General features: G+C 41.5%; 1 protein-coding gene across 3 annotated transcripts; it reads left to right on the plus strand.

Moving 5' to 3' along the window:
• Positions 1-618: 618 nt before the first annotated feature.
• Positions 619-20601, plus strand: ZWINT (ZW10 interacting kinetochore protein). 3 transcript variants are annotated; one of them, XM_032845311.1, is made up of 9 exons: positions 619-684; positions 1286-1376; positions 1526-1649; positions 1785-1951; positions 2095-2151; positions 2659-2801; positions 2883-3042; positions 3136-3253; positions 20040-20601. In XM_032845311.1, the coding sequence occupies exons 1-8, from the start codon at positions 644-646 to the stop codon at positions 3211-3213; spliced, it is 861 nt and encodes a 286-aa protein (XP_032701202.1). In that variant the 5' UTR covers positions 619-643; the 3' UTR covers positions 3214-3253; positions 20040-20601. The 3 variants fall into 3 exon arrangements, with proteins under 3 accessions (XP_032701202.1, XP_032701204.1, XP_032701203.1); XM_032845313.1 differs by having other exon boundaries at positions 3136-3218; positions 20040-20058; XM_032845312.1 differs by lacking the exon at positions 20040-20601 and adding an exon at positions 5636-6029 and having other exon boundaries at positions 3136-3218.
• The last annotated feature ends 609 nt before the right edge of the window (positions 20602-21210 follow it).

A 21210-nucleotide genomic window follows, 5' to 3' on the forward strand; every position in this document is an offset into this window, starting at 1 on the left:
TCCAGAGCAACGCGGAACAGGTTCTCCGCCGCGGCCCGGGGCGGACCCCGGCTTGACCTGCGGGCGGATCCCGGCCGGCGGGCGGAGCCCCGGAGCGGCGAGCGGGCACTGGTGGGTCGGGGAGACGCATCCTCGGACACGTCCGTCAGAAAGCGACGGGTTCCGGCGCAGCAATCAGCGGCCCCCTGCGCCTCTAGGATCCCCGTTCTTTCCTAAGAATGCCAAGCGTCTGGAAAAGCACACCCTGTTCTCCCTCTACCACAACATAATAACATTTTTAAAGTGAACTCAGGGCTTAAAGACTCCCCTAAACCCCGAACTCAGAAACTTAGTCTCCAAGTCCCGTCAAGTGGGAAGCACCCGCGCTTCCTCGTACTGGCCCACAGAACGCTCGCAGCCTACAGCACCGGCCACGGGCTGCGCGCAGGCGCAGAACTCGGCGCGCCGGCCACCAGGGCGCCGGCGCAAACATCCGGCGTTCCAACGGCTCGCTCGTCAGCGCTTACCAATCAGAGTGCACGCTGGCCTTTGGTTCCCGCCCCCTGGCCCCTCAGCCAATCGCTTGCCCAGGCGCGCAGCCGCGGCGAATCCAAAGGGCACTGCGGGCTGGCGGCGGAAGAGCAGAAGCCCAGCGGCCGCAGACATGGAGGGGCCGGAAGCCGGGGCGCGAGCTCCAGGGCTAGAGTAAGCTAGGTCACAGCCGGGGGCGGGAGGGGAGGACCCTGCCGTACCACGCGGACCCCCAGTGGTCCCGGCACCCAGCTGTGCGGGCCTCGGCGACTGCGGGAGGGACTTCCCTCTCCCCGCGCGCGCACACCCCGGCATGTCCCCGCTCACCTCCACGTCCCCTCGCGGTTAGCTGCGCCCACGCAGGACGCGTGTGGGAGGGTCACTTAGCGTCTCTGTCCCCTCTGTCCACGCACACTTCCCCACCCCTGCCTGCCTGGGGGCGCTTTAGCCCCCAGGGGGGAAGGACCCGGAGAGCCTGGACCGTCCTCCTCAGACCCTGCCCCAGATTGCTACCTGCCTGGGACTCCCTCTGCACGTCGGAGCGGGGGCCCCTTGTCTTCCTGTCCCTGTGCTGCCCCGACTCCCCTTGCTCTGCTTAACTTATTCAGGGCGTGTATTGCCTTTATGCACACGCCGTTCCTGCTCCCGGACAGCTCTGCAAGGCCTACCGGTCAGGGCAACATCATTGGTACAGGTCTATGTATGTGTCTGCACTCCATTTGGCCAGGATTAGCACCCAAGGAGTCTCCCTTTTCCCCCGTCTTCTTTCGCTCAGGGCCCTGGCCAAGCTGGCAGACATCGTGGAGCCCATCGGCCGGCAAGAAGAGGCAGAGCTGCCGGCCCAGATCCTGGCGGAGTTTGTGATGGTATGTGCAAGATTGGCTGCCCGCGGCTCTCCTGGTTCCTCTCGTGGGGGTAGTGGGTGGTGGGGATGGTGAGCACCCAGGAAGGCAGTCTCAGCATGCCAGGGCACACAGGTAATGATGTTCCCTGACTTTGCCTGCTCTCCAAACAGGACTCCAGGAAGAAGGACAAGCTGCTCTGCAGCCAGCTTCAGGTAGTAGACTTCCTGCAGAACTTCTTGGCTCAGGAGGACGTTGTCCAGGGACTAGACCCCTTGGCTTCTGAAGACATCAGCCGTGAGTAGGCAGTGGGGTGGGATGGGGAAGGAAGGAGCTGTCAGTAGGGTCAGCTGATGGGAAAGCAGAGGTCCCAATGTTGTAGGCAGGCAGGTTAGTCTCCTTTATGTTCTTATCTTTGGTGGATCCTTTCAGGGCAGAAGGCACTTGCAGCCAAGGAACAGTGGAAAGAGCTGAAGGCCTCCTACCAGGAGCATGTGGAAGCCATCACAGGTGCCCTGACCCAGGCTTTGCCCACGATGGTGGAGGCCCAGAGGAAGCGGGCACAGCTCCTCGGAGCCCTGGAAGAGCTCCAGGCCAAGGTGAGCCAGGCTGAGGGGAGAGAAGGTCAGGCAGAGAGGAGGGAAAGGGCACACATGCTGGGCTGAGCCTACTGGCCACCTCCCAGAATCCAACTAGAAAAACACTCCTCCTCTCCTTGTTCCTCTCCTTTGTTTCCCTGCAGAAGCAAGTGGCCACGGAGAGACTGAGAACAGCCCAGAAGCAGTGGCAGCTGCAACAGGTGGGTCCACATCCCTAAGAAAATCTCCTTTCCCCACCACCATGTCATTGCATGAGCTAAATCCTCTGCCTGGAGGACCTCCTTTCCCCTCCTCTCGTGTGAGGCATTATCGCACAGGGGCCAGCATCACCACATCCCGTGTTAGGAGTTTGGGCAGTTCCCTCATTTCCTGTGCATCTGAGTCTTGTCTGGAGTGGAAGTGAGGTTAGCACCTACCGTGTGGATCTCAGTTGATGAAGTTGTTAGCAGAGCAAGTGCTTACAGGGCCGCATGTCACCTAGCAGGCCAGATAAGTTATCCTATCTGTGCCCTTTTTCTTCAGAATGCTTTCCACTGGAATAGCTCATTCCTTTTTCTCTAGGGCCCCGGTTTTGCCTAAAGCGGCTAGGGTCCCCCTTTCCATCTGTGGGTCTGAGCCCCAAGTCGGGTCTAGCCTGGAGGGGTTAAGAAAATGGCTGTAAGACCTGCGCATCCAAGGAGCCACGTTTGCCTTCTCATTCCCGGTAGGAGAAGCATCTACAGCATCTGGCAGAAGCCTCTGCAGAGGTGAGGCAGCGGCAGAGAGGAGCTCAGCAGGAGCTTGTGCAACTGTCTCAGGAGCTTGGAAGTCTGCAACAGCAGGCGGGGCAGAAGAGGGACACACTTCACAGGTGAGGCTGGGAGTGTGAGCTGCAGACTCAGCCCAGTCCAGTTTCCCTTCTTTACAACTCTCTTTATCCCTCTCCTTCCAGGCACCAGACCTTCCTCCAGCTGTTATACACTCTGCAGGGGCAGCTGCCATTTCCCGAGGCAGAGACAGAGCTGCCACAGATGCTGGATCTTTCTAAGGATAAGCCCCAGAAACAGAACCCTGGGGATACCATAGGGGAAGACAGGGGTATGCCATCCAAGGTGAATGAGAGATGGGCTGGGAGCCAGGGAGGTGGAGAAAGAAGCTGGGAGATAGGCTTCACCCACCACCCATACCCTGTCTCTGTCCCCAAGGCTGATGGCCCACAGCCTGCTGGAGATCTGAGCTCACCTGGGCTTCCTGAGGGACAACAACATGGGAAAGGAACCTAGAGCAGGTCAGACACTGGACTCTGGTGTCCCTGGACTGCAGGTATGGAAAGAAGGAGGACCTTTGGTCTCTGTCTCTCAGCTCTGTTTTCACAGAGGGGCAGAAGATGGGAAGGAACAAGGATTAATCTATGGCTGAAGCTTATCGCTACATCCTGTACCCAGCTGCCTTGGGCTAACCCCTCTTTGTCTTCCTGAACCCCCTAGTCCCACCCTATTGCAGGATGGACTAGGAATTCCTGACCAGTCTGGTTTCTGACCATGACCTAGATGGGGGTGGGCTCTGGATTCTGTTGATTAAGAGCCCTAGAGGTCTGTTAGTTATCTTTTTCCTGTTCCTGTGTTGGTGGGAAGAGCCACACTTGAAGCCAGCAATATGACAGGTGCTGGGACTGGTGTGAATAGAGAGGGTGCAGATGGAAAGGGGCCCTGGCCTGGAGCCTCATGGGTTGCTCGTCCAAATTCATATGAATCAAACATGCTGAGCTGATTAATTCAGGGAAGAGGAGAATGCTTTGTGCAGGTGGTTAGATACAGGAAGATAATTTTAATTGCTGACCCAAATATTGATTGAATCCATGCTTTGTGCCAGGGCCCTCGCTATGAACTGGAGCTATAGCAGCGGGCTTGTCTGACTAGTCCTTGGCTGGCTGTGGGGAACATAATGATCATGAACAAGTAAACAGGTCAATACCTGATTGCAGAGTGTGGTAAGCATGGGAAAACAAACTGAAAACAATAGTATGGCAAATTTAGAGCAGTAGTAACAGAGAGACCCTCGTCTGCGGGGGTGTGTGTGTTCTCTGTCTGTTTGCCCCCTCTCCTCCACGTGTCTCTTGCTGGGTGCGGGAACAGTGGGGATATGGCTGCTTGGCAGAGATTACCTCTCTGATTGGAAGCGAAAGGCTGTTTGCGAAGAGAGGGAGGGACACCAGTGACAGCTGCGGTGGGAAACCCATTCTCCCATTGAGAACAGGACCCTCCTCTGTGAGCAGGACTCAAGCATCTCTGAGAAAGAGACTGTGGGGCTTTGTTTGTGGTGAGAGAGTTTCAAGAGATGCTGCTCTCTGCTGTGTCTCTGACCAGGGTGCCTCCTGGCAGGTAGAGATTGAGATCCTTGGGCACGCTGGTCATTTCCTCTGCCTTTCGGAGGTCCCAAGTGTTCTAATTGTTCTTTTGCATGTGTTGGCCCATTGTGTATGTATGAAGTGAGACAGATACCAGAGGTCTTTAAAGACTCCATCGCGATGGAGTGAGGGGGGTGGTGAGGATTGAGGATTTTTCTCCAAGGAGCACACAGATAGCTGAAGGGGTGCTCTCCATCTGCCCATCCAGCCACTCACACGTGGTCCTGAATGTAGCCTTCTAGCAACCCACATAGCAGTCTAATCCTTCCTCTGCTTCCCACTTGGTGAGCTCCCCTCCCCTGCATTCTGGATTATTTTTGTAGTCTTGTAGACCCCGAAATTTTTACGATATGTAGGGGAGGGCAGAAATACCCACAGTGAGGAAGGAGGGCCTCCTAGGGGGCGCTTGGGGTATGGGTTGGGCTGGTGTGGACTCACCATGTCCTTGCACACATGGTGGCTGCCAGAGAGTCAGCAGAGACAGGAAACTCTGTGGAGCCTGCATGTGCAGGTCAAGGAATGTTCTGAGATGCTCCATGTCAAGGGACAGGGGAAGAGATTGGGTAGATGACCAATAACCCCACTTAGACCTCTGAGGAACTTCTGGGAACCAGCTTTCTCTCAGGGAGTACGAACCAGTCAGTGCACACATGAGGCTAAAGGGGAGGGGAGGCTCGAGTGTTCTGTTGGCCAGTGTGGTCCATGGTGTTGGTGTTCTGCACTGACAAGCTCAGGAATTGGGATTTGTTTTCAGATAGGATAGCTACTCTGTCCTCACTTAGGTTCCCCTAAACACTGTCCTGTTCACTATATTTGCACCAGGCACTCCTGTGCAGGGTGGGAGCCTCCCCCTAGGAAGTTGTGGTCTTTGCTGCCTGCTGAGTATTTCCTCTTCCTCTTTTCCATCTGGTGGAGGGACACGGAGGCCATTAAGGCACAGGGAGGGATGGACACTAGTCAGGACCAGGAGTGTCCTTGATAAACAAAATGGACGGTAGGCTTAGTCTGATTATAGAAACACTCTCTCTGATACCTGTAAAAACAATATTTTCCTTTTAAACAAAATTTTATTTTGTGGTGCAATACATTTTGCTTTTTTCCTGAGTTATAATTTCATATATCCTAGCTACTGTCACATTTTTCTAAGAATTTTTCATTTCTAATTTTTTAAGGTTATTGGTATAAAGTTATGACTTTTATTTTACCCTTTTAATGTCTGCAGCCTGTTGTAGGATGGCCTAATGTTGGACTCCTGATATTTTTGTGCCTTACCTGATTTTCTCTTTGACCTATTTCAGATGTTCATTCAGTTGCAAATATTGAAAGAGTCAGAGATTGGCTTTTGTGACCCACTGTCATATGTCTGTTTTGACTCATCGATTGGTAGTCCTTTCTTGGCCATTTCCTACCTTCTGTATTTCGGTGAAGAAGATGTACTTTGTTTGTAAGCTTCTAATGTGTATCGGTTGATAAGCTTGTGCATTTGGTTCTTCATTCATTTTCTCAAATAAACATGTAAGGGTATACATTTTTTCTGGTTTTCTCTAAGTATTTTCATGGTTATTCAATTCACAGAATTTTCTGTTTCCCATTATTTGATTCCTGAGTTTCTTAGAAGAATAATTTTGAAATTTTCTACTTTATGTGGGAAGATAATCCTTCTAAGTTTATTCTAATTTGGTCAGAAAATGTCATCTATATGATAAAAACTTTGAAATTTGGTGTAGAGAGCAGTTACAGCCATGAGTGTAGTCTCTTTTTTTTGTTTGTTTTGTTTTATGTTTCACGTGGATTTGAATACAATGTCTGTTTTGGAATTGTCGCATGTGGTGTTTTCTATATATCTTTTAGGTGATGCTTGTTATGTGTTTGGTTAATCTTCTATATGCTTAATTTTTTGTTTTCTGATTATTACCTTCTGAGAGGTGTGTTCAGGTCTCCAAGTGTGACAGTGGGTCAGTTTATTTCTCCTTGCAGTTCTGGTAAAGTTGGCTTTACATGCTCTGTGGCTACTTGAAGCCATGATGCATTTATGCGTGTGTCTTTCTTCTCAATGGAACTAGACAGTGAGGTAGTGGCCTCCTTTATCTCCAGGTGAGTGTTCCTTAGCTTGCGATACGATGGATATTGGTTCAACCTAGCCAGCTCTGTGGTTGATCCCTCGCCTGCTACGTCTCTCCTACAACCTTCTGAATTTCAACATTTCTTTATCCTTATGTTTATCACTTTTATACCACATTTAAAGGACGTTTTTAAAGATCCAGTTTCATAATTTTTGTCCCTAAGACTGTGTATTTATGTCACTTTTTTTATTCACTCTTCCTTGTTTCTTATATATTCCTTTTTTACCTTTGGTTTCGTTTATTTTTATTTATTTTTTATCATTTTGTTCTTGTTATTTTTATTTTTTTCTCCTGAAGTTCTTCCTGATTATTATCCCAGTTTAGCTTTGGGAGTTAATAAAGTCTGCAGTGAAATGTAACAAGTACTGAAGCTGAGAAGACTTGACCGTTATTCATACTATGAAATTTTATAAGATACTTTTGTCCAGTTTATTACTTCTACCTTGTTCTCTTCTCGCAAATCAGACTTCCTGTTCTCTACAGTGTTGTGTTAATGTTCACTCATTTTGTTTTTTTTTTTTTTTCCTCCTACTTGGTTTTTAGAAGTCAGCTTTCATATGGCATGATGGCCCCATGTGAGATACATGTATTGGACTTTCTTATAGTTAGTGTCCGGAGGCTCTATAACACTTATTTCTTACTATGAAATCTATGAAATATTTTTTATTTTATTCTCATTCTTTTTTTTTTTTTATGATTTTATTTATTTATTTGAGAAAGAGAGCAAGAGAGCACACGCAGGGGAGCTGCAGAGGGAGAGAGAGAAGCAGGCTTCCCACTGAGCAGAGAGCCAGATGTGGGGCTCCATCCCAGGACCCTGAGATCATGTCCTGAGCTGAAGGCAGACAATTCACTGACTGAGCCACCCAGGAGCCCCTTTTATTCTCATTCTTAAAAGATGTTTTTGGAGAAAAGCGCTCGGTTACTCCCATTTCCCCAGCCTCCAGCCACGCGTGCTTGGAGAGGAGCACTTGGTCGCTCCGCCTCCCTGGCCTCCAGCCGCGTGCTTGGAGAAAAGCGCTCAATCACTCTGTCTCCCTGGTCTCTGGCCGCGCTCCGAGCTCACCCAGCCTGTGCCTGGTTCAAGGTAACAGGGAAATACAAATCAAAACCACAATGAGATACCACCTAACACCAGTCAGAATGGCTAAAATTAACAAGTAAGGAAATGACAGGTGCTGGCGAGGATGTGGAGAAAAGGGTACCCTCCTGCACTGTTGGTGGGAATGCAAGCTGGTGCAACCACTCTGGAAAACAGTGTGGAGCTTCCTCAAAAAACTGAAAATAGAGCTACCCTATGACCCAGCGATTGCACTACTGGATATATACCCTAAAGATACAAATGTGGTGCTCCAAAGGGGCACGTGCACCCGAATGTTTATAGCAGCAATGTCCACAATAGCCAAACTATGGAAAGAACCTAGATGTCCATCAACAGATGAATGGATAAAGAAGATGTGGTATATATACAGAATGGAATACTATGCAGCCATCAAAAGAAATGAAATCTTGCCATTTGTGATGACGTGGATGGAACTAGAGGGTATCATGCTTAGTGAGATAAGTTAATTGGAGAAAGACAACTATCATATGAGCTCCCTGATATGAGGAAGGGGCGATGCAACATGGGGGATTTGGGGGGTAGGAAAAGAAAAAATGAAAGAATATGGGATCGGGTGGGAGACAAACCATAAAAGACCCAATCTCAAAAAACAGACTAAGGGTTGCTGGGGGGAGGGGTTCGGGAGAGGGTGATGGGGATATGGACATTGGGGAATGTATGTGCTATGGTGAGTGCTGTGAAATGTGTAAACCTGGCAATTCACAGACCTGTACCCCTAGGGATAAAAATACATTGTATGTTTATAAAAAAATTTAAGAATTAATAAAAAAGAAAAAAAAAGAAAAGAAATGAGAGGTGATCACAATCCACAAGATGGAACAATTCTGGGTGGCAAGCCATGACTTGCCAATGGTTCCAGAGGAAATGAGTCCATGTTACCTACCACGGCAACACTGACAACTGTGCGCTTGTATGCAGTTTTTCTCCTCTTTTGTCTCACTCTATTCGTACTTCTCAGCATCACTTACCACACCTATATTCGAGTTGGGTGCTGTCTTAGGAGAACACAAACTAAATCAGAGGATTGTATATTCACTTGAATAACAGTGACACTTTTTTTTTTTTTTTTTTTTTGCCCAAGAATAAAATGAAAATCTCTACCAAAAATTAAAAAAAGGATGTTTTTGTTATGTAGAGAATGCTGAGTAGACAGGTACTTTCATTTAAAACATTGAAGATCTTGTTCTGTGATTATCTGCTTTCACTTTGCTGACAGAAGTCAGCTACCTGTTAAAGGTTCTTCCTATACTTTTGGTTCATTTATTCATTCATTTGTTCTGCTTGCAGTTAGTTGGCCTTGCTAAATCTGAAATTGCCAGTGCCAGTCTTTCAGCAGTTCTGGAGTTTTTTCAGGTTGCTTAAGAAATGGTCTTACCTCTTCTGTACAGGCTTCTTCCACACCAATTAGATAGACATCAGTTAGAAGTTTTGACTTCATTCTTCATGTTACATAAACTTTGTTGTATATTTATAATTTTTTCTCTCTATAATGCATTTAAATGCTTTATTTTGTTACTAATTTGTGTTACTAATTGTTACATTTGTCACATACATTTGTTACTAATCTCTTGTTTTATCATTCATTTCTTAATTTTTGTTCTTAATTTTCAAGCAGATACAGTGACCCCAGTCTATGTTATTTGGATTTTTGTTGTTATTCTGGGCTACGCTTTGAGTTTGTCTTTTCTCACCATAATACAATATATACAGGCCTTTTGCCTGTGTTGGAAAGCTTCACGATTTCCATCTTTGCAGGGCTGGATCCTTTATCACACACACTCCTTGTTTCTTTGCATGGTCACATTTGATGGAACTCTATTGAGAATTCTCGTGGCTGGCTACAGAGTTGAGAATATTTGTGTTTACTTCTGTCAGTCACTTGTAGATAGCAGCAGTACAACCTTTAGAAAAAAATGTTTCAAGATATATGTTAATGTTTTTTATGGCTTTCCTCTTTTTCATTCTGCTCTTTGAAGATTTTCTTTCTTTTTCATTAGTATTTCTCAAAGATTTTTTTTTCCTGTTTTTCAAAAGCACAAACTTTTGGCATTTTAATACTGCTTTAACGTTCTTTTATTATTTTCCTTTCCAAGGTACCATCCTGCAATTCTCTATTGAATTCTGTTTTTATGTGACTTACTTCTTCCAGGAAGATAGTCTTGTTAACCCTTGGATAGTTTCAGCAAAGTTAATCCCTCATTCTTTCTTTACGATGCTAAGATTTGTGAAACTAAGGTTTCATTTTGAATATTCTACCCTACTGTGAAAAGAAAGCTATTCTAGAATAAAAGAAAAATATAAAATATATGTGTTCTAGAATGACAAATTATGTGATTGGAAAAGAAAGCTATTATAACCATTCTAGGATCTATGGTAGTATACCCCATTCCTATCTTATACAAGTTATACACCTTTTTGTATTTCAATTTGTATGTGTCTTTGAGGCAATTTGTGTATATTTTGAAATACAAAGTGCGAAATTAAATAATTTCATTATTATTCCTAGCCCAGTACTTAAATGGATCCTTCGCTACTTTGAACACTGGGCTCTGAGGAATTTAGTATTTGGGTCTTGATATACTTTGTTCTTGAAATGTAGGGTAGCCTAGGCATTAGGTGTCAGTCTCAGGAATTAGTGTCTTTTATATTTGTTTCAGGCCTTTTTAAATAGTTTTTGGGGGATTGTACATTCTTTTATTTATGTTGTTAAGTTGAATTTATATAACTGTTGACGTAGTTTTAAAATAAACCTTGTTAATGTTCATGGAGCTCTGAAATATACAAAAATTAGTTGTCAGATACCATATTCCCATATGTTTCTAAATTTTAAATTGTCTGGTGGACTTTAGCAAACAGACCTATATACAAGGCATGCATGATTTCATGTCACCCTGCATTTCTTTGTTATTAAACCGTAGTGAAGGAGTTGATAATTATTTAAATGGATAATTACTAAATGCCTAAAATAGTGTTTTGAAATAGAAAACAGGGGTAAACCCAGAACTATGCTTTCAGAGGATGACCAGACTATTGGAAATAAGAGATTATCACACGTAAGCATTATAAAAGAAATAAACCAAGAAAAAATATATATGTGTGTATATGTATGTGTAATCCAGTGAATAAGAACTTGTTCTATTTACACCATACTATAAAAAATGATGGAAAAAAACCAATGTGAGTTGGAGTCATCAAAGTAGGGTTTGTTTATGAAAGGATTGAGTTTAAATTTTGCTGTAGATTCTTTGTGTTATGAAATTGTATTGCAAAGATTTCAGGTCTAATCTTAATAACCAATCATAAATAGTAAGCATATCAGTTTCATTAATTAAAATACAAGTGTAAATAGTAGGTATATTAAATTTTCCAGTTTTTCATGTAAATTTTCAGTGGACAAGAAGTTATGCTTTAGGGGCGCCTGGGTGGCTCAGTGGGTTAAAGCCTTTGCCTTCAGCTCAGGTCATGCATGATCTCAGAGTCCTGGGATCGAGCTCTGCATCAGGCTCTCTTCTCAGCGGGGAGCCTGCTTCCTCTTCTCTCTCTGCCTGCCTCTCTGCCTACTCCTGATCTCCGTCTGTCAAATAGATAAATAAAATCTTAAAAAAAAAAAAAAAGTTATGCTTTATGTGGTTTTGAGGGAAAGAAATACTCTTTAGGGACTGAGGCCAGTCCACCCTCGCCATATCTGTAAGGTCTGGATTATCTGGCTCAGATGCTCTAGAAATAAAAGAGGAATTTAAAGTAATATGTTTAGTGAAGTTTGGCTTTATTTCTGGCTGTTTGATTGGATCACTCCATGAGGACAGATTCTGAAGAGCATGTGCAGCTTCGTGTTTGGAGACTCTGTTGTTGGTGATGACTGAGACGCCACTTTGTGTGTCATTATAACATGAGAAAGGCAAGTTCAGTCCCCAAAATACATACACATAAACCAGGCAGAGAGCATGTAGATTGGACGGAGGAAGGAATTACACTGCTCTTCTCAGCTCCAGATCCTGCCGCTCACTACTGGCACTCTTAGCTCCTCTGTCCAGGAACATGCATAACTTCCATCCCCAGGTGAACGCCCAGCAGTGCCTTCATACTTTAAAAGGACTTAGTAAATATTCACTGGGTTATGTTCAGGGAAGATTTCCCAAAGAGCTGCCTCTTGAGCTCAATTTCAAACAAATTGTCCAGAGGCTGATTTCATCATTTATTGAATGTCAGCTATGTGCTGAACATAAATTTAGAGAATTAAAAAAAAAAAAAAGAAAGAAAAAAGATGATAAAGACAATGTGAGTTTAAATTTGAAGACAAGAAAGATGACTCTGTTAAGAAACTAATTCCCCGGGTACCGGGTTGGCTTAATCAGTTAAGCTCTGCCTTCAGCTCAGGGTCTTGGGATGGAGTTCCATGTTGGGCTCTATGCTCAGCAGGGAGTCTGGTTTTCCCTCTCTCTCTCTTTAAAGTAAATAAATTGAATCTTCAAAAAAAAAATAGGTAGAATACAGTGATCACAATTATGAGCAAGTGCATGCTACACCCACCAGTGCCATCACACAAGCATTTCAGTAACACTAGCATTCCTGGATGGTGGTAGTTACCCATCAGAACAGTGTGTACCAACTAGAAACTGATGAACTGCCTTTCCCACGGCTCACTGCTTTTTGGTGTGTGAGTCGCTGAAAGCTCGTGACTTCCTGAGAATGTTGGAAAGCATTTACAACAACGCAGAATTATTGTGCCTGAGTAATATTCTGCTTATCAAGGTTTTAGGGCCAAACACTAACTGCTTGGTAGGGAGCCTGCTTCCCCCTCTCTCTGCCTGCCTCGGTGCTACTTGCGATCTTTCTCTCTCTGTCAAATAAATGAATGAAATCTTAAAAAAAAAAAAAAAAAGAGGAAAAACACATCAGCTGTGATTTAAAATGTTTGTGATAAGGATTGGTGACCAACTTCCCATCAGTTTGCAAATGAGTATGTTTTTTTTTAAACAGTACCCTATGACTACCATAATAACTTTAGTTTTAATAATTATGTTGAAAGGTATTCAGAGATACTGGAATGTATAGATGAGAGGAGCTTTACATGAGGTGCCGGAATCACCTTTGGTGGTAGCAACAGGCTGTTCTTACTCTTTTGAAAAAGAATACAAGAAATCTTATTTGAATAATAATAAAAAAAAAAGTGGTTGTGATCATAAGACATTATTCTGTTTTACCCCTTCCACTATCTCTATCCCATCTCGGATTTTCGGGAACTAATTTGCTAACTTTAACTCTGTTGTGTGGTGGTGGTCTGAAGAAGTAGGTAGTGAAACAAACTTGAGGTTTATAACAACAAAAAGGAAGGGCTAGTAGATATTCAGGTAGTTCTGATTATCATTGTTATACATTGACTATCTTTTGTATTGAAGAATGACTAAAACTGTGGGGTTCCATGTGCCTCAAGGAAGTAGTTTTGTTTTCTAAGTAATGAAATGGGTTCTGTTTGCTGCTGGATATTCTACAACAGTGTAACTGGTGTGAGTCTACCTGTAATTTACCACTCATGTTGTCCAGCTCGAACAGGTGATATAGTCTGGTGCATGGTAGTGAGGATTTCCATATGAGGTTTAGAGTTTCTGGGAAATTTCTTGCCTTGTTTCCTCTTTTTCTGAAAGTGTGTGTGTGCGTGTGCGCATGCACATACCCAGTCATATTCATATAAGGTGCTTCTTTATAGTTGGAGATTAAGTTGATAATTACATGCAGATTCAGAATTGTACTAACTACCAGGTAATTTTTCTGTTAGTATGTATTGATGGTGCACTTCAGCAAACTTTTCTGAGCACCTATGTGCCAGTTACTCTTCCATTTTTTAATAAAAATATATTTGATGTAAATATGTTTGTAAATATATGACATGTAAATATATTTGACTTACATAAATTTAAGATGTAAAACATGTTAATTTGATAGTTGATATACTGTGATTGCAGTTGTAGTGTAGAGGTACCATAATTAGCACCTCTGTCACATTATTTAATTATTATTTCTTTTAGTGGTTAGAATAATTAAGTTCTAATCTCTTAGGAAGTTTGATGGTGATCCTATAGTATTATACTGCATTAGATCTCCAGGGCTTATTTACTACTCCTTTTAAGTTTGTCCACTAAGCAACAGGACTCTAAGCAGTCCTTTTTTCCCACCCCTCATCCTTTGGTAATCACCATTGTGTTGTGTTTTCACAAGTTTGGCTTTTTTAGATTCCGCATATAAGTATACCATACTTTACTTGGCCTTTCTCTTCCGACATACCTCACTTAGCATGATTGCTCAAGGTCCATCCACGTTGTCTCAAATGGCAAGATGTTCTTCTTTCACATGGCTGGATGATATTTATGTGTATATACGTGAATATATACGATACATATGGGTAATAAATAGAATGTAATATATATGCATCACATCTTCTTTATCAGTTCCTCCAATGATGAACATTTATGTTGTTTCCATATCTTGGCTATTGTGAATAATGCTGCAGTGAACATGGGAGTTCAGATACATTTTTGATATATTGTTTTCATTCCCTTTGGGTGTATACACAGCAATAGAGTTGCCAAGTCATGTGGTAGATATGTTTTTAATTTTTTGAGGAACATCTGTATTGTTTTACATATTGGTTGAACCAGTACACAGTAGGAAGGGTCCAGGGAGTATAGCTCAGTGGTAGAGCATTTGACTGCAGTGGGAAGGTCCCCCTTCCTCCACATCCTCACTGTACTTGTTCCCTCTTCTTGATTCTGGCCAGTCTAACAGGTGTGACTTAATACCTCATGGTGGTTTTGGTTTGACTTTCCCTAATGATGAGTAATGTTGAGCATCTGTTCATGTACCTGATTGCAATTTGGTTGTCTGTGGAGAAATGTCTGTTCAGGTCCTGTGCCCATCTATTTTTTTTTTTTTTTATCATGTTGTTTGTTTTGTTATTGAGTTGTCTGAATTCTTTATGTATTTTGGATATTAACTCCTGTTAGATATATCTGGTTTGCAAAAATGTTCCCCCCCTCTGTAGGTTGCCTTTTCATTTTGTTACTTGTTTCTTTTGCTGTGCAGAACCTTTTAATTGTTATGTACTCCCATTTGCTGATTTTTGTTTTTGTTCAAAGTTTGTGCTTTTGGTGTTATCTCCAAAAATTCATTGCCAAATCCAGTGTGAAGGAGCTTCTTCCCTACATTTTCTTGTTATGGTGTCGGGTCTTGTGTTTCAATCTTGATCCATTTTGGATGAATTTCTGTGAGTGCTGTTAAGAGAGCAGTCTGATTTCTAGGCTCTGCATGTGTTTTTTCAGTGCTGTCAGCAGCATTTGTTAGAGACTTTTTCTCTGTTGGGTGTTCTTGGCCCCTTGTGGAATATTAATTGACAGTATATGTGGAAGTTTAATTCTGAGCTCTGTGTTCTATTGTCTTGGTCTCTGTGTCTGCTTTTAAGCTAGTGGCATATTGTTTTTATTACTGTGGAGTGTAGTATACTCAGAAGTGTGATACCTTCAACTTTGTTCTTCCCCAGTGTTGCTTTGGCTATCCAGGGTCTTTTCTGGTTCCATACAAATTTTAGGTTTGTTTTGTTTTGTTTTGTTTTTAGTTTCTTTGAAGCAGTTGGAATTTTGATGGGGATTGTGTTGAATCTATCTATAGGTGACTTTGGGTAGTATGGACATGGTAACTATTCTTTCAATCCATGAACACAACATGTCTTTCCACTTATTTGTGACTTCTTCAAATTCTTTCAGTAAGGTCTTGTACTTTTCAAAGTACAGATCTTTCACTCCCTTGATTAAATTTATTCCTAGGTATTTTATTGTTTTTGAAGCTATTGTAAATAGGATAGTTTTCTTTATCTCATTTTTGGATGTTGCATTATTAGTATACAGAAATGCAACTGCTCATCATGCACAGATTTTATGTCCTGCAACTTTCCTTAAGTTCCGTCAGTTTTTGATAGTCTTTGGGATTTTGTATATACAAAATCAAAACATCTGCAAATAATGGCAGTTTTACTTCTTCCTTTCCATGTTGGATGCCTTTTTTGTCTTGATTAAATGCTCTAGGTAGGAATTCCAGTAGTGTATGGTGTAAGGGGCGGGGTGGGGGGAATGAGTATCCTTGTCTTTTTTTTGATCTTAGAGGAAAAGCTTTCAAATTTTCTATGTTGAGTATAATGTTAATTATGGGTTCGTTGTGTACAGTCTTTATTATGTTGAGTTGTATTCTTTCCATGCCCAATTTCTTGAGGGTTTTATCAGGAAAGGATGTTGCATTTTGTCAAATGCCTTTTCATCATCTATTGTGATGATCACATGATTTTTTAATCTTTCTTTCTGTTAATATGCTGTATTACATTGATTGATTTGTGTATGTTTGAACCATCCTTGCATCCCAGGGATAAATCCTGCTTGGTCATGGTGTATGATCATTATTATGTGTTTTAATCTGTTTTGAATTTTTTTTAATGGGTTCTTGAATTTGGTTTGCCAATATTTTGTTGACATTTTTTGCATTTATATTCATCAGGGATATTGGTCTATAATTTTACTTTCTTGTAGTGGTTCTTTTCTGGCTTAGGTTACATGGTAGTATTGGTGTCATAGAATGAACTTGGAGGGGGCGCCTGGGTGGCTCAGTGGGTTAAAGCCTCTGCCTTGGCTCAGGTCATGATCCCAGGGTCCTGCATTCCCAGGGTCCCAGGTTCCATGTTGGGCTCTCTGCTCAGCAGGGAGCCTGCTTCCTCCTCTTTCTCTCTCTGCCTGCCTCTCTGCCTACTTGTGATCTCTACCTATCAAATAAATAAATAAAAATCTTAAAAAAAAATAAAGAATGAACTTGGAGGTGTTCCCCACTCTTCAATTTTTTGGAATAGTTTGAGAACACTTGGCATTAATTCTTCTTTAAATATTTGGTAGAATTCACCAGTGAAGCCTTCTGGTTCTGGAGATTTCTGTGTTAGGTTTTTGATTACTTATTCAATTACTTTACTAGTTATTGGTCTGTTCAGATTTTTTTCCTCTTTATTCAGTCTTTGTATATATTGTGTTACTAGAAATTCATCCATTCTTGTAGGTTATGTTTTTTGGCACATAATTATTAATATAGTCTCTTAAGATCCTATATATTTCTGTAGTATCAGTTGATTTCTAATTTTATCTATTTGAGTCTTCTTTTTTAATTAGTCTAGCAAAAGGTTTGTCAATTTTGTTTATCTTTTTGAAAAATGAGCTCTTAATTTCATTGATCCTTTCCATTGTTTTTCTGGTCTGTATTTCATTTATTTCTGCTGTGATCATTATTACCTTCTTTCTTCTAACTTTGGACTTAGATCTTTTTCTAGTTCCTTGAGGTGTAAAATCAGGCTTTTTAATTTGCGATTTTTCTAATTTTTTAATATATACATTTACCACTATAAACTTTCTTCTCAGAACTGCTTTTCAGCATCCCATAGGATCCTTTTCCTTTAAGATAATTTTTTATTTCCCTTTTGATTTTTCCTTTGATACAGTGGTTGTTCAGAAGTGTGTTCCTTAGTTTCCTCCTATTTGTAGAATTTTCACTTTTTTTTTTTTTTTTTTTTAAGTAGGCTCTACACCCAAAGTAGGGCTCAAACCCACAACCCCAATGTCAAGAGTTGCACACTCTACTGACTGAGCCAGCCACGCACCCCTCAACTTTTACTGATTCCTAGTTCATACCATTGTGGTCAGAAAAGAGCCTTAGTATGATTTCAATCTCCTTAAATTTGCTAAGATGTTTTGTGTCCTATCATAAGATCTATCCTAGAGAAGGTTTCATGTATACTTGAGAAGAATGTGTATTCTGCTGCTGTTTGTTGGAATGATGTATATATGTCATTTAAACCATTTAGTCTAAGATGTGCTTCAATTTTAGTGTTTCTTTATTGATTTTCTGTCTGGATCATCTATCTATTGCTTACAGTAGAGCATTGAAGTTCACTAGTACTTTTGTAGTGTTGTCTCTTTCTCCCTTCATACCTGTTAGTATTTGTTTTATCTTGTTTTATCTAGTATTGTTTTATCCTGTTGATATTTCAAACTCTCTATCATTATATCACAGCCTTCTTTGTCTCTTGTTAGTGTTTTTGGCTTGAAGTTTATTTTCTCTGATATAAGTATGGCTACCCTTGCTTTTTATAGATTTCCATTTACATGGAATATCTTCTTCCATCTCTTCACTTTGAATCTCTTTGTGTTGAGAGCTGAAATGAGTCTCTGTAGGCAACATAAACTTCAGTCTTGTTTTAGTTTAGTTTTTTTAATCCATTAAGTCACTCTACACTTTTTGATTGAATAATTCAGTCCTTACTTTGTAGTGATTATTGATATATAAGGACTTGCAACTGCCATCTTTTTGTTTGCCTTCTCATTCTTTTTCATAGTGATTTGCTCAGTGCTCCCCCCCCTCCATTTTGAAGGTTTTGTGAATCTAGTCTGGATTTTTGCAGTGGTTACCATGAGGTTTATGTAAAATATCTCCGAGATAAAACAGGTCATTTTATGCTGAAAGTAGCTTCTCTTTCTTCCTATATAAAAGCTCGGCCCTTTTATTCCTCCCCTTTATGTTTTTAATGACACAGTTCACTGATTTTATGCTCTGAATTTGTTAACAAATTATAGTAGCTGTAGATTTTAATACTCTTTTCCTTTAACCTTTATACCTTAGTTAAGTGGCAATAGTGCTAATACAGAGTTCTATAGCAGAGCAGAGTGTGTTTTTGGGTCACTGATTAGCATCTTTTCTTTACAGTTTGAAGAACTCCTTTTAGCATTTCTTGCAAGTCAAGCCTCATGGTAGTAACTTTTTTTTTTAGCTTTTATCTGGTAAAGCTTTCATTTCTCCAAAGTATATTTGCCAAACAAAGTATATTTGGCTGGCAGTCTCTCTCTTTCAACACTTTGAGTCATTCTACTCTTTCCAGGCCTGCAGAGTTTCTGCTGAGAAATCTGCTGAAAGCCTACTAGGGTTTCTTTTTGCAAGATTACTTTCCTTTCCCTGGCTGCCTGGAAGGTCCCTGATCATTGATTTTTGACAGTTTCATTATAATGTGTTCTGGAAAGATTTTTTTTGCATTGAGATAATAGGCTGTTTTAGTCATTTTGTGGAATCATACCAATTTCTTCCCAGGTTTGGGAAGTTGCCAGCTATTATTTCTTTTGTCTGCTTCTCCCCCTTTTCTCTTTCTGGTATACCATTTACTCTTATATTTGCCTTTTTGACCTTTCTAATTGAAACTGATAGCTCTTGCTGGGTTTCTTCACTATTTTAAAATCTTAGTTTTCTCTCCTCATCAAACTGAACTATTTCTCTATTCCTATCCTCCAAGTCACTTATTCTCTCTCCCATCTGGTCTGCCTGGTACTCATGGTTCATTCTCCATCTCATTTATCGAATTCTTCAGTTCTAGAATTTGTTTGGTTCTTCCATATAATTTTAATCTCTTTGGTAAAGAACTGCTGTGTTCATTAATTTTGTTCCTGAGTTCCCTGAATGACCTTTCTGAGTTTTCTTATAGCTTGTTGAATTTCTTCATGACAACTATTTCAAATTATTTATCAGAGTGCGGTATTCTGTGCCTCTGAGTTCGGTTGCTGGAGAATTAGTTTCTTTTTTGTGATACCGTATTTCCTTGAATGTTTGTGGTATTTGAAAACATGCACATCTGCTTTAGCCTTTGAGGTAGTGTTTTATGTTTACTTTGGATCTTACTGTTCAACAGGCTGGCCATTAGAAACCTTTCTTTTCTATTTTGGAAGGTGGCGCTGTAGCTTGTTTGTGGTTTCTCCTCTAACAGCTGGCTCTTGTGGATGCATTTGGTTGGTGGGAGAGTAGGAGGTGTTGTGGCCTTGGCAGCTGGGGCTTTGGGGTGTCACTGGGCCTGACGTGAGATCAAGTGTGGCATATCCAGAGGCCCATGGGCAGTCCTGCTGACATCATGAAGCAGACAATAGGAAGCCCATTTGGTATTCTCGACTGCCTCCTTCTCTTTCCTCTCCAACCCCTCAGTCACAGGTTCCTCCTCAGAAATCCAGGTGCTGCTGGGGAGAAAGGGGTCCTTCCTGCTGCAGCCTGGACAGCTGCCTCAAACGTCATTCCCCTGACCAGTAACAGGGTGTTGGCCTTAGCCTTGCAGTCTGTGTATCTCTAGAACTTAGTTCCCAGTCACTAGGGGGTCACTTAGAGGAAATACCTTTGTTAAATGACTTTTCCACAAAATGTGTTTTCTATCAGACATGTTATAATATTTAATTTTTGTTTGAAAACCTAAGTTATAAAGCTGCTTAATGTTGTTTAGTTTTTTCTAGCTAGGTATCCTGAATATCATATTTTTAAAATATATATGCATTTACATATATTCTAAACTGTGAAAACAGGTATTATTCTCTCTTTATAATTTAATTTTCTTTTCTGTTATTTTTTAAGGAGTCATTTATTTGAGTCATGAAGACACATGGACGCTAAGGGAAATCTTTTTCAGTTTATTGCAGTACTGACCGCTATTTGTGGTCTGCTGTTTTTTGTGAGTGTTCAGTTTATTTGTGAAGAAGTTGAATGGACATCCTGGCTCATTTTAAATTTTGTATTAGGAGTGGAGTTCACATTTAGCGCTGTCACAGAACTCAAGAGATGTTTGCTTCGTGGATGTTGTTAGTTGGACAGTGTTAAAGTTCTGCGACAAGAACAGTGCACTTATTTTATTTGATGTCATTTGAAGCCTATCTAATATTTCCTAGGTAGTTAAGTATATGAAATGATATATAATACAAATTATAGACAAATTAAAAATCTAATGTTTTCCTCCAGGCATTATTGTCGTCACAGAAGTATATATGCCTGGCAGAAATGTGGATGAAGAATCTCCTTCCTTGTAACAAATCCTCCAGAGAATTCAAAAAAGTTTCATACTTTAAGTCCTCAGTCCCTTGAATTGCAATGTCTCTAACCCTTTGTGGCATTTGTATTAACATTGAATTTCACATGTTTCTTTGACCAACTGTCTCATTGATTTTATTCTTCTTATGAACTGTTACTGCTCAGACTTCATCAGCAGTGGTTGCTTGCTTCTTTAATGATGGTTTTTGCTGAACAACTGAGATCTGGGAAAACAGAGAAACCTGAACTTGCTAAATCTCTATTTATTTAACCTCTGCTATCCTAAGTATATCTGGCATGCGAACAGCCCTGTGAAGGCACCCAGAGGTGCTTTGAACATTGCATTTGCCTTCATGAAGTGATCTTTCAAAAAAATCCACTTGAAATTCATGGACCAAGAGAATGAAGGACTGAGAGAAGCAAATGAAATTCCTGTGGTTTAATCATAACAAACAATTCAAGTATCCTTTGAGCACAGACATCACTGACAATCTATGACAGTGGGTTTTATGATGTGAATTTAAATGAAAGCTTGCTTCACTGTTCGGTGTCCCCGATTCTAATTGGTTATGAGCCCTGTGGGTCTGAATTGTTCTGTGTAGAAGTTACATAGAACGGACGTCTAGTCAACCTCAGCTCTTCCCAGATGCATGCAATACGGTAGATCACCCCCCACCCCACCCCAGCACCCTGTTCAGCCACTCCTGATTGATAGACCTTG

This window comes from Lontra canadensis, unplaced genomic scaffold (genome assembly GCF_010015895.1).
Source record: "Lontra canadensis isolate GAN:19392208 unplaced genomic scaffold, GSC_riverotter_1.0 scaffold162, whole genome shotgun sequence".
Lineage (NCBI taxonomy): Eukaryota > Metazoa > Chordata > Mammalia > Carnivora > Mustelidae > Lontra > Lontra canadensis.